Source organism: Accipiter gentilis, chromosome 30 (genome assembly GCF_929443795.1).
Source record: "Accipiter gentilis chromosome 30, bAccGen1.1, whole genome shotgun sequence".
Taxonomy (NCBI): Eukaryota; Metazoa; Chordata; class Aves; order Accipitriformes; family Accipitridae; genus Astur; species Astur gentilis.
This window is the reverse complement of record NC_064909.1, coordinates 5,723,780-5,737,674: the sequence shown is the minus strand read 5'-3', so window position 1 is coordinate 5,737,674 and position 13,895 is coordinate 5,723,780. Positions and strand designations below refer to the sequence as shown.

General features: G+C 41.1%; 1 protein-coding gene across 1 annotated transcript in view; it reads left to right on the top strand.

Annotated features, from left to right (window-relative positions):
* Positions 1-13,468, top strand: part of SLC3A1 (solute carrier family 3 member 1) — a 75,279-nt gene extending 61,811 nt beyond the window's left edge. Inside the window, exons 4-11 of the mRNA XM_049833967.1 lie at positions 744-898; positions 1,954-2,079; positions 5,425-5,544; positions 6,279-6,403; positions 7,687-7,885; positions 8,726-8,872; positions 11,287-11,403; positions 12,207-13,468. Coding sequence (XP_049689924.1) covers positions 744-898; positions 1,954-2,079; positions 5,425-5,544; positions 6,279-6,403; positions 7,687-7,885; positions 8,726-8,872; positions 11,287-11,403; positions 12,207-12,647 — 1,430 coding nt within the window. The 3' untranslated portion in view covers positions 12,648-13,468. The remainder of the gene's footprint in view (positions 1-743; positions 899-1,953; positions 2,080-5,424; positions 5,545-6,278; positions 6,404-7,686; positions 7,886-8,725; positions 8,873-11,286; positions 11,404-12,206) is intronic.
* The last annotated feature ends 427 nt before the right edge of the window (positions 13,469-13,895 follow it).

Below are 13,895 nucleotides of genomic sequence, written 5' to 3'. Positions count from 1 at the left end.
GGTACAAAATATTAAAACCATCAAAATATTTAGACATACCGTATAGAACGTATGGACATATGCTATCACATATGGTATGGACATTGACAATTTGGGGGATCAAGGCTGAGATACAGTTGTTTCTGGCTGCATTTTATGGCTGGCTGCTTTTTGAAGAAAGCAGAAAGACCATTTCAGGGTTGGAAGGGAACATATCCTTCCTTCCTGCGATTGCATCCTTGGTTGGTGTGTTTATGCCTTAGACCAAATGTTTATTCAGGTGTCTCCCCTTACAGCTCTTGGGCTGAACGGAAAATGGTTTGTCAGTCCCAAAAACATTTGGGATTTCAAAAAATGTCTAGTCTTTAGGAAGGGTGAGGAAGAACGTGTGTTCGCTGATGCTAGACTGGTGAAGTGCCTTTCCCGCTTGGGAGGTGAGAGACAGATGTTGAAGTCGGAGTTAGTGGAAGTGGTTCATAACAGCAGAAATCTGTTCTGATTTTTTTTCTTCTCCCTTCTTTCCCTCCCCAGCAATGGGCTGGGGAGAACAGTACCAGCAAGATGTGTTGCAGCTTCTTGCAGACTCCTAGTTAGTCTGTGTTGGTAGTCTGGGGCTTTCTGTGGGGTTTTTTTTTGCCTCTCTCTTTTCCCAGACCTCTGGGATGGAAGAAGCCCAAACACTTGTGATACTGCGTTAAGAGAAAATGTGAACTTTGTCTTGAAAGGTTAAATTTAATAGGTTTTTTTATGGTTTGACTTTTAAGGGCTAAAGGTGATAATGGATTTAATACCAAACCACACAAGTGACAAACACCGATGGTTTCAGCTGAGTCGCAATCGGACTGGGAAGTACACGGACTACTACATCTGGCAGGACTGCACACAGGCTGCTGGTTCCGTCACTCCTCCAAACAACTGGGTAAACACGGGAAGGGACAGGTGCAAATCCCAAGCTGGATGCAGGCTGCCACATAGCAAAAGCAGCTGTAACATAGCTGTCCCGATGTATGCTGGGTTATAAACGACTGTTCAGACGTACAAACTGATGTTACTAAATGAGCTAGTGCAGATTAAGACTTAAATGAGCTCAGAGGGGAGGAGTTCCTATTTCAAAGAGAATTTTAAAAATTACTTTTGCTTCTTTACCTCAGTGTTAAATCTTCACTCACTGAACAAACAAAAAAAGGGATAGTTGTATGCGAGTTGTTCACACGTGACCCCTTCTGTGTCTGGGTACTCTGCTCTAGAAACTTCAGCTCAGCTCCTCTGAAATCATAGTTGGTGGGAAGGGAAACAAAACAGTGTGTTCTCGGCTTCTTTCCTTTTTCTGGAAGGTGATCAGGCCAGAAGGTGTGGTGCCTATTTAAAATATATTTATTTGAAATTTGAATTGATGGGTGCATGATTAGGAACTTGTGTGTTCTAAAAACTCAAGGTGGAATTACTATTTTGTACTAGCTAGTGTAATTTCTCTTTAAACTTTGAGTCTTAAGAGCTATTTTAGCTTTTGGAATCTTTTATTACAGAGATGATGATAAAATTAACATTTTAACATGCTGACTGTTGTTGGCACTTCAAAGGGATAATACCGGATTTCAGAAAGCTCTAAGTTAACTAAAGCTATTTTTAATAAGTTTTAGGAAAAACAATTCCAAAAGAAATGTTCCCACCAATGTTTTCCTCTCTGTTCTGAGTAATTCCTAGTGAAAGGCTACTTTAAAAAACAAACAAACAAAAATACCCCCAGAACACTGAACAAGAAATACATGTGGTGAAGCACAACTAAAGGGAGAGCAACTAGCAGGAGAAGAAAATGTAAAATATAAGCACCAAAATCTACTCAAAATTTAGGCCATTGATTAGGCATTTTGTGCTTTATTATATGCTTGTAATGCATCACTTACTAAAATATGCATAGGAGTAAATGTTTGTTAAATTAGGAGTTCTGATTGCCCCCCTCCCTTATATGAGCAGGTGAGTGTCTTTGGGAATTCCAGCTGGCAGTTTGATGATGTGAGAAAGCAGTGTTATTTTCATCAGTTTGGGAAAGAACAACCAGACTTAAATTTTCGCAACCTTGCTGTCCAACAAGAAATCCATGTAAGTATGTAAGCCGCTGCTGCTGTGCCAACAGCAAAGCAGCTATTTCTTCACTTAATTTCTCTGATTATTTGTGCTACGTGATTTACAATCTAGTTGGAAGTAATTCAAGGATTGCAGCATATGTAAACAATTGAAACAAAAAAGTGTCTAGACAAACATTAAGTTTATAAGCAAAATTCAAGCTTTATGCTGTAATGTTTCCAGTATTGGAGCTACTTTGCTTCAAGTCTTTTGAATTTAAAAGCAAACAGGCAACCAAAAAAAAAAAAAAAGTCCAAATAAAATTGTCCTTGAGTGGAAGTATTGGCAGCAGGTGGTGTTGCAGTCCTCTGGATTTTAAGAAGGTATGACTATTGCTTTTTTGCTTAAGTCCCCTGCTCTTACAAATGCCTGGCAAGGTCTTGATGGGTTTTTGAAACAGGCTATTGCACTTTACAAGGAGCTCCCTTTCCCTTTTTCTTCCCACTAAAGGCTATCTTGAAATTGCTTTGGTTCTTCAGGAGCCCTCTACTTTCCAGTCTAACCTTATTTGCAAACTGTTTGTTCTTAGCTCTCTATGAATGAAACGTGTCCTTCAGCTGCAATAGCTTTTCCCACCTTTGTTTATGCTTATTTGGTTTTCAGCTCTGACAACATCCCCCTTCAGCGTTTGTTAAGATTAAATGGGGGGCGGGGGGGGCTTTTCCAGTCGACCCTCAAGTGAGAGACTCTCTGTCCCTTTGTTTAGCCGCTACTCCTCCTCGGAGTGCTTCCAGCCTGAGCATTTGCTCCAATGCAGATGGCCAGAATTAAACAGATTGAACAGAAAAAATGTCTGGGCAGAACCTTGTACGGTGGCACAGGTACTTCCTCCTGCGTGACCTAGGATTGCTGTTACTTGCTTTGAAGTTGGTGCTAGTACTCGAGTAATCCAACGTGACTGCTGTCTGGAAGCAGTTAACTGCTTTCAGCTCTAGTCTCCATCAAGAGCCAAGAATGAAGGCACTTGGCGTGTTTGGATGTTGTATCAAGGACAGCAACTAATGCAAGGATTGACGTGGATGGTAAAGCAGCTCTTGAACTGAAGCCTGTGCTGAAACGGAGTTGAATCACTCACGTGGAGAGAATTTTTTATATCTGTTGATACAAGGAGCTGTTAATTAGCCAGTCAAATGTGGGAATAGCACCTTGTTTTAGCAAAGAGATATTTGCATTTTCAAGAAAGCCAGGAAATGCTGATTTGAATTACAAGGAATGCCTGGGCTTGTGGATAAGCGGGAGATAGCGAGTTTCAATCTGTCTACATCTCTGATGACTTTACAGGGGAGACAGACAGATAGACAGCCATCACAGCACTTGTGAGTCACCAAGGTAAGGGGGTGGTGCTCTGATGAAACCTCATGCTTTTCTGCATCATGTCTCCCAGCAGACAATGTAGAATTCCTAAAAATATAGGGAAGTGGGCCTGAACATGGGAAGTCTGACAATTACTGCTTTTTTGGTCGTCGTGTCCCCCCCCCGCTAAAGCTATACCCCTTGAGGTCATACAGCTACCTCAAGTGTTTTGATTTAGTTCTTAAGTGTTTGCTACTTTGTACTGTTGAATTTTGGTGCATTTCTTGGCGGTAGTCTTCACAGCTGCCCAGTAGTACTATGAGGGTCTCACTCCCCTTACTGCAGGTACTGCGTGTGCATGAAGAAACAAAACGCTTTTGGTCATACTTGTTAACTAAAGTGTGAAATGAAACTGCTCTTGAGACTGATCCTTGAAGAATTCCACCAGTAACCTCTCTGTCTTTATACTTCCCTTAATACCATGTCTTGCCACTTCCACCTTTTTTCCTAATATTGCACATACTTTTCAATGGTCTTGCCGAATTTTTTTTTAATGGTACCAGATACATTACTGAAGCTCCAGTAGCAAATAGATGCTGCATTTCCTATGCAAAGAAATGAAATGAAAACTAGTAAGGTTGGCCTGGTAACACCAACCTTTGGTAAATGCTTATGAACATTAATTGCTCCAGCATGTTAAAGAATAATCTTTATCTAGTATTTTAATTAAAAATCCTGTTTCAGAAGGTTAGGAGGACTGAGCAGGAAGCAAATGGACTCTTCTGGAGAAGCTCAAGACTTTGGTTTAGCAACAGGGCATGCAAGAGCAATGAAACTTAGCACCTGGCATGTTGTAGCTTTCTTGCATAAATAAAAATAGAATTGTTGTAGTGAGTACCACATTGGTATTTGATATTTGCACTGCTGATACCTGGTGGTTCTTTTGTGATGAGCACATGAATAAGCATGAATTTATTTTTGGATTCGGTATCGGACAGACCATATCGAGAACTCCTGTTTTCAGAATGGCTCTATGAGAAAGTACAGCTCAGTAAGGCAGAGTCTATTTGCCAAACAAAAATCTGTAAAGTATGAGTGTGAACTGATTCTACTCCAGTCTGTTGACGCAAGTGTACTGCGTACATCTAAAAAAAGCAAATCAATAGCTGTCTTTCAAAAACCAAAACAAACAACCACCCCAACCCCCCCAAAAAACCCCAAACCCAAACAAACAAACAAAAAACCAAACCCAAAACCACAAAAGCCCCAAAGTTGTCCTCGGATGAAGAAAAGTATCTGGTCTAAAAGAATGTTTGCAGAAACCACTCAAGAGGAACTGGACTTTAGAGTTGTTTCTTAAAACTAGAGCAATTAAAACTGTAGTAATATAATAGCTACTGAAGTAGGATATAATTTTACTAATAGTCACTAACCGCTGAATTTGATAGTGAAATCATGAATCGATAAAAGTTAACTTGGGCAGTTTGTCAGGTTATTGCAAGTCAACAAATAAGCCTGAAAATAAACTAAAAAATTCACGTCAGTCAAATAAGAGAGAACAAATGTTTTAAGAGCTCTGTTGTACAAAAAGAAAATTGGTGCCACGAGGTCTGTGCAGAACAACATATTCTTGCATATTTGAATCCATGTGTTCTAATTGTGTGCAACCGTGACAGGTGTTCACCAACAACAGCGCTTAGCACTAGCCCAATGTTTTGATGGATGAGATGAGAAAAGGCTTTTAGCACGGCATGCCCTGGCTTTGGTCTTCTGAATTACTGAAGAAGTTACAGAGACCAGTCTTTTTCTTTTATTATACTGGATGAAATAAGATGTGCTTGATTTAGATCTTAGTTTGACCTTAGATCAATGTGACTCACTTTAACTTCTAGTAAAATTTGAAGTACAAATTAAAAAAGAAATTGTTACATATTAATACCTCTTAACAGGTTTATTTTTCTTTTTAAGTATATACTATTTTGAATGGAGTGGGCTCACTTGGACTTCTCAATTTCTACCTTTGTCTAGGATATTATCAAATTTTGGCTCGGCAAAGGAATCGATGGATTTAGTTTCAGCGCTGTTAAATTTCTTTTAGAAGCAACACATCTCCGAGATGAACCTCAAGTAAACAAGTCCCAGAATCCAGTAATGTATATGTTGTCTTTGCTTTTTTTCCTGTATTTCCTACTGGGGCGAGAGAGTGTATGGTTTTACTCTTTTGGGTCTTAACTGTGGCTTTAGGAAGACTGGGTCATAAGCTCAGAGCTCTTGCCTGTTTGGGATTCTGTAACAGCCACTGGCATGTATTTCTTCTACATTGCTAGTAGGAATCAGAGTTTAAAAAAAACAAACTCGTATTGGCAGTGTGTCACAGTGTGGCCAGACACATTCAGAAGCATGCACCCTGTTATTTATGCTGTTCGCTTTTGCTGAAGTAGCAAACTTGGTGACGTTCCCAGATAGTGCCAGCACTAAGACACCGTTCCCATGCAGAGTTTGGGATCGCATAAAACTGGTCAACCTCCACAAGTATCGTTGCCTTTATAAGTTACCACAACAATGTTGTCCATCTTCCCAGCCTGGTGTGTGGCCACAGCACCTGCTGTGCTTGCTGCTGCAGATGGGCTTGGTTGATTAGTGCTGCGGGTGGACTCTACCTCCTGAAGGATGGGATCCAAAATAATTAGCCCTCTTCTAATATATCTTCAGAGTTCCCCAAGTGCCGTTCAGCTCTGCGCTGTTAGTGTTGGTATGCTAAACTCATTTCAGTTGAAATTTTTCTGGACTGGTGCATTGTCTCAGGAAAGGATGGGAAGAATTTGGAGAGTTCTGAAATCTAAAATATTGGTGAACTAATGGGAAATATTGTATTCTTCAAGGAGAGCATCACAGCTTATTCTCAGCTCTACCATGACTACACAACCATGCAAGTTGGTATGCACGATATCATCCGTAGCTTCCGTCAAACCATGAATCAGTTCAGCAGTGAACCTGGCCGATACAGGTAATCATTATTACAGCTAGTGAATTTCTCTCTAATATTTGTCACCCTCTTGCTAGCAATAAAATGTTTTCTTAATAACATATACCATAAAAAGTTTTCTTCCTTAAACACAAATAGTGGTGCATAGGCTATGCTATCTCCTCCCCGATGTGTGAAGGGAAGGAAATGAATTGGTCTCGGTAACTCTGTGGTATCTATGGACTGTACAAGAATGGGCGACCATTCAGCTCACAGAGACACCGTAATTAATCAGCCCTGTGGCTGATTTATGGTATAGTATTAGCGCAATTCATGTCAGACTCACAGTCAGAGATTGTTAAAATGACAGAATGATTGAGTTTGGAAGGGACCTCTGGAGGTTATCTGGTCCAGCCCCCCCTGCTCATCAGGGCCACCTAGAGCCAGTTGCACAGGAATTTGTCCAGATGGCTTTTGAACATCTGCAAGAATGGAGACTCCACAACTTCCCTGGGAAACCTGTGCCGGGGCTTGGTCACCCTCACAGTGAAAAAGCGTTTCCTCAGTTTGTGCCCATTGCCTCTGGTCCTGGCACTGGGCACCACTGAAAAGAACCTGGCTCCATCGCCCTTGCACCCTCCCTTCATGTATTTACATACATTGATGAGACCCCCCCTGAGACTTCTGTTCTCCAGGCTGAACAGTCCCAGCTCTCTTACCCTCTCCTCATAGGAGAGATGCTCCAGTCCTTTAATGGTCTTAGGGGCTCTTTGCTGGACTTTCTCCAGTATGTCCATGTTTCTTTTGCACTGAGGAGCCCAGAACTGGACATCACACTCCAGGTTTAGCCTCACCAGTGCTGAGTAAAGGAGAAGGATCACCTCCCTCAACCTGCTGGGAACAGTCCTCTTAATGCAGCCCAGGATACCATTAGCCATCTTTGCTGCAAGGGGCCGTTACTGGGTCGTGTTCAAATTGGGATGACCCCAGGTCCTTTTCTGTAAAGGAAAGCATGGAAATTGCTGGATGGAGTGTGTGGATATGGATTCAGAAAGGCAAGACTTCAGTCAGATACTTGCAGCCTTGCATTGACTCTGGTAGATTTTTCTTCAGAAATTTCCAAGAAATATATTTTCTTGTCTCCTTGCCTGCTTTACAAAATGTTGTTTCTCTCTATTGATCTTTTTTGATGGAGAGGCAAGAAGCAAATGTAATTCTTAAGGCTATGTTATTTTATATGTATGTCCAACACCATTCCTAGCTTCCTTCTGCTCTGTGCAAACCAAGAATGAGCCGAAAAAAGGTATTTGTGCACTTCTTTGTAGATTTATGGGTTCTGATGGTGACGAAAAGGAAGACATTGAGGCAACAATGATGTATTATGGAGCAACTTTTATCCAAGAAGCAGATTTTCCCTTCAATTTCAACCTAATTAACATGAAAAATCTATCAGGCAACAGTATTTTTGAAGCTGTCAACTTGTGGATGAAAAACATGCCTGCAGGAAAATGGCCAAACTGGGCGGTAAGAATCCTAGACCAACACTTACAGGAAGGGCCTGTTCTCTATAGGTGATAGAAACCTATAGGTGGCAGTTCCTCTAACAGTGATAGGACTGTCCCCCCCCCTCCGCACACATATTGATTTCAGTGGGATCAGCAGCAGCCTGAGCCCATGGCTGAGCTGCAGTAGATGTACATTCATATGTAACCCTGTGAAACTCTCAGCTGCTGTAGTCGGAGTCATTGGCATTGGCCAGCTGCCTGGCTGTCCTGCCCTTTGATAACAGTTACACTCCCCGTGCAAGGGTGACAGAAGGGAATTTATGATCATGCCTCTCCCTCGGTGTCTAATGTAGTGTGGGGCATTGGCTTAAGCCACCAGTGAGGATGGGATTGGTACAATTATCTTTGGCTGTAAACTGACTCAGTGCAATAATGGATTCTGGAGACAGTCTGGGGCCAGGGAACAACACAGCAGGAAGCTGAGGGCAGTTAACTTAAAACCTTGCTGGTCTTTGCTAAGGAGCATGTTTGGGATATGCAAGAGGTCTTTTCAAAACAAGCACCACCTTTACACAGTGGAGAAAACGACAGAAATCTTGAGGGAACTGTAATTGTGGAAAGTTGTTAATTGTCATCTCTCCTCACTTCTGCCTCGTGTGCTGCTGGCAGGGCTTCTGTGTACTAAATTATTTGGGGCAGAAGTTTGTACTGGCACCAAGATAAAGGAGATAAATGCCCTCACAGGTCTGGAGAGGGAAGAGAAAGAAAAAAACCACCTACTACCTTGTTAAATTAGTTAACCAATTTCACATATGCATGGAATTTTATAATGTGTTTAACAGAATGATGTTTTCTTCAGGTTGGAAGCCCTAACACTGCTCGGATTTCATCTCGGATTGGGAAGGAGTACATCAATGTTATGAACATGCTGCTTTTAACCCTCCCTGGTACTCCTGTAACTTACTATGGTGAAGAAATAGGCATGGAGAACATTGCATCAGAAAATGTAAGAGCGGATAAACTCTGATCCTGTTTAGTTCCGAGTAACAGATGTTTCAAAAATACAAGAACTTTTGTTTTATTAACCAAATGCCGTCTTTCTCACAGTTTAGCTGGTTTTCTGTGTTCCCCATGGCAAAATCATTGGACAGCATATGGAAATGGCCAGGCCAGAGACCAGAACCAAGCCTTCCTGTGTGTCTGAACCGCTAGACTGCAATCATGGTCCCTGACTTCTGTCCTCTGCCAGATCAGTCTTGCGTGGTTTGCAGTGGTGTTGCTTTGCTTCGCTTCAGCAGAAAGGGCAGCAAGTGCCAACACCGAGCCTGGGCTAGTGGTTGGGAGAGGTGTGTTGCAGTCATCGAAGGCAAGAGGAATTGAGTCTCTGTCCTTCCTCCCACAGAAGTACCCTAGTCACTATGTCAAAGTCCATTATTTTCTGGCTGCTATTTAAAGGACATCAGAGTTCATGAGAGACCATAGCTACAGTCACCATCTCCTGCGGACTGCTTTGCTCTGACTGTGCAAAGGCACCCGCTTAAGCCACAGCCCTCTACAGTGTGCCTAAGCTCTGAAGAAAGGATCTCCAGAAAGGGGAGGGAGTGCAGACCAGCCCCTGCTTAGCATTGCCTGGTGGCAAGCAGAAGTGGCTTCTGCTTGTCACAGGGGTTTTTTGATTTGTCTTTCAGATCCCTTTCTCTAAAGGATTTAGGTACCTGAGCCGGGGAACCAGGTGGCTAGCTCACTTGATCATAGTAACACATGACAGGATGTTTTGTTAGTTTACAGAAATTTTCAGAAGTTTATTCAAGGTCAAGGGATTAGAACAAAGTCTCTGTGCCTTTCACACTGTGCTGACCTGCATAACTTAAAAGCTTTCACATTCAGCCCCTGTAATTTCTTGTCCCTTCTATGATCATACCTGACTTCTGTTGTGTCTCATTGCCTGAGATGCATGGGCATGACTGGAAAAAGTCATGCCCAAAAGGAACAGCTCAGCTCTGCCTCTCCTGACCATATTTGTGCACCATGAGAACATGGTCCTATGGCAAATGCTCTGGAAAGCCTCTGGTAGGGAATGAGACAGACTCCAGTGATGTTACCAACACTGTTGGCTAGCTTTGTATCAGAGGGAAAGAGGTGCTTCAAGAAGCAAGGGATCATCGCCAGGTTTGTCTGATTCAGATGTGAGGAAATGATTCTCTGGTTTAAAAGGAAATCTCATTTTCTCTGAGAAACACCTAGGTCAAAATATCTCCTGCATTTTTTATACTGCTGCTGATTACTGCTGACAGAATGATACTCTCCAGAGAAGTGGCTTGCCCTTGACTCCTTGGGGTTTACTCTTTTCAGTGGCTACCCTGTGGCTCACAGCTTTGTAACAATGCAAAACCACTCTTCACTCAATCTGGAGAGGAAGATTCCCTGATTAATGAGTGTCTTAGAAAGATGGAGAGTATTTGCTCAGGGTATAGTTTTTAGCCCCAGCATTTGAAACGCTTCAGGAGAAGCTTGAAGAGGTAAAGATGAAAGGGAGCATTACCAGTGTTGAAAACTTAGGATTTTTTTTTTCCCCCCTGCTTTTCAGAACATGCTAAAAGGAGAAACCCGTTATTTGTAATGTCACAAAGCAAAGTGACAATTTCTTTTGTTGAGCTGCTGTTCTGACAGATTGTATTGAAAAGTGGCCTTTATATGAAAAATAGTTTTCATGGAAAACAAACACTCCAAGTATGTGCAAAATATTTTATGCCCTCTTATATCATTAAGTGTCAGATCTTTTGGCAGCTCTTCAATAATAATGAGGAAGCTTTATCAGAATTTTTCTGAATTCTTCAAAATGAGAACTTCAGACTTTTTACATTGACACTTTTTAATCAGCTAAAAGCTGGTTTTCAATAGTTTTGGCACTTGGAAATAATTTTATCTTTCTAACACAAACAATCCTGTCCAAATTGTACCCCTTGCAAATGTAAGCTTGAGGAGTTCTAAGGTGAAAAGTGTGATGGTTACAAAAGAACAGATGCTGAAAAGCATTTACTAGTTGTTTACTGTTATTTTAACAGCATCTCTTCTTAGCAGTCATATATTCACTCACTGCGCGTCTAGGTTTATCAGAATATCCCAGCTGTCATTAGTAAACTTTTATCCAAGCATCTGTTGCAAGGGGAGACTATTCTACTGGAGTCATTTGGGAATTTCACATTTTACCCAGTGATGCTGTATCCATCCATTCTCCATTTCAGGAACTGTCTTGATTCTTACTTTTTCTTTAGATTTGGAGCAGGATTACATTCTCCTTATTAAATTTCAACTTAAACCAAAGCAAGCAATACTGAAATGGCAATCATTTGAAAGATGTGAGAACATGCTATTTAAGGGATAACTTTTTAATATACTAATTGCCACTTTATTTTCTAGGTGACCTTTCCAGAGAAATCCCCCATGCAGTGGAATGGCAAAGTTAATGCTGGTTTTACTGAAGGCAACAGTAGCTGGTTACCTGTTAACTCTGACTACCAAAGTGTAAATGTTGAAGTAGGTACCTATGTGTGACAAACTAACAGTCTAAAAATATTGTAATGTATCTATTTTTCTCTGACTTCTTTTACTCAGTGGGAATTGGCAGTAAGAACAAACTCAAGGGAAGAAAAAGCAGTGAATCCTCACAATTCTTAGAACAGGAAATTCTTGCACCAGCAAGGAGCCTACTTCATCTATATTAATTTAAGTAGAGCAACTGGAATTATGATGCAGATGTGGCAATTTGGCTCTTTAACATCTTTTTAATCATTTTAATATGAAATTGAAATCGGGTCCTTTTTCTCCTTTTCATTTCTATGACTATAGAAAGCACTGGCCCTGTAACATAGACCATCTCTAATATAAGTAGAGCAGTGATTCAAACAGATTTTGCTGATCTACAGTGCTGACCAGAATTGAAGACAGAAAAAAATAAAGACAGGAAAAATATAGAACATGAAACAAACCCTGTGACTTCAGTAGATTAGACTCAATGAAAAAAATTTAGTATCAAGCCTTGAATGGCTGTGGCTTTCTCCCGAATAAATGGTACTGTAAGGATGCAGTGGGAGGAAGAAACAGTGTTAGTGCTGGCGAAATTGTCATGCCTAGTAACATCTGTCTCTGCCACTCCACAAATGCCAAGGAAGTGCCAAAGGAAAAGCAGTTTTTCAGTGTAATTTGCAGACAAATTTGGGAGATATAATTGTCAAAACAGAATCCTAATGGGTGTGTTCCTTAGCAGACTGTGTGAGAGGTAAGTAGTATTTCCTACATTCAGTGCAACAAAATGACCCTGTTAATGTGTACTGTTGCAGATCCAGATGACCTGGTCCAACTCAACCCTGAATTTGTACAGAGAGCTAACTTTACTTCGCAACAGTGAGCTCCCCATTCATCGGGGGTGGATGTGCTCTATCTGGAATGACAGTAATGTTTTTGTGTATGTGAGGGAATTGGATGGGTTAGACAGAGTCTTTATGATGGTTCTCAATTTTGGGCAGGAATCGACAATAGACTTGAGAGCTATAGTTCCTAACCTTCCATCTGAAGCTATTATAAGACTAAGTACTAATTTTAGCAATGCTGGTAAAGCTGTCAATACTGAACTAATTAAAACTGAAACGGGAGAAGGCCTAGTCCTCGAATATAAAACAGCAAAGCCTGTACATACTATGGAAGCTTTTCAAGGAAAATGTTTTGTGGCAGAAAAAGCTTGTTATTCCAGTGCTTTCAATTTACTCTACGTGAATTGTTAAGTGCTGGAGTAACCAACTTTCATGTTAATTTAGAAAATGTTGGCTTCAGGGAAATGCTAAAAATTTTCAGTTTTCCTTGGCTTTTAAAACTTTGTGTACAAAATAAAAGTCCTGAAAAATAGAACAGATACCCAACAGTCTTGCATCTGTACTGGTGATGAAAAAGTATGGTATAAACTCCCCCTTAGGGTCTGTGGAGAAGAAACATAAACCTGTCCTGTTTAAGTGTGGGTATTTTTGTGAAGAAAAGCAACAGTTGTTTTCTGGGTGCTGCCCCTTGCAGTTGCTGGTCATTAAGAGCTCCAGTGGAATCCAAAGTCTGTGGCAATTCATACTAACTTTTTGGAATTCTGTAGATTTGTAAAACTTATTCTAAAGGGGTGGCCCTATATTTGTTAAAATAGGTAAAAGCAAGCAAGACTAATATATTGTGATGGCTTACCTCTTCTCTCAACTCTTAACAGCTCTGATTATTCTCAAAGATAGTAAGAAAAAGAACAAAATACAGCTAGTATGTCTAACTCTACACTCAAGACTGCATTGCCAATTGATTCCTCCCCCTCCCCCTCCCCTGCTGCTGAGTCAGAATACATTTGCATTTGCATTCTCTTCTTTTTCTACCCTAAGGTTGAGGTGAGGTGTGCATACGTTAGTTCAGAGTAAGTGAAACAACTCTACTGAATGTCACACTTGCTTATGTTTTGTTTTGTATTTGGTGCACCTACAGTGATTTATGTGATACAAAGGAAGGATAAGCATTTGACTTGGTGCAGTCTGTTTTGGACACGGGGGTTATCTGGGGAACTCTGTTTTGGTTTGAGGACCTTATGGCCACATAGTGTATTTTCCACCAACTGCTTGTACCAGTTGCTGTTTCTAGGTGTGCACCGTGCATCTACCTTGACAAGCAACGTGTAACAGTTTTGTGCTTTGCTCAGAGGTCAGCTAAGCTATGCATCAGGCTGCTTTAGTGGGGGTGTTGTTTTTGTTTTATCCTCTGGAAAGACTTGTGGCATCCCCCTTCTGGGGCATTTGTCTTGTCTTCTGGAGGGACTTTGGCACCTGCTTTTTAAGATTACCATGCTAGTTAAGGTAGCTGCAAGATTTTGAAACTACTCAGATGCAAGAGCTCTGCAAAAATTCCTGTTCTTGAGAGTCCAATTCCTTTGCAGCTTGTTTGATCCCACCATAGGATCAGTACACAATGGCTGCTGTGTAGCTAGGAAGCGCAGTAGTCATCATCACCTA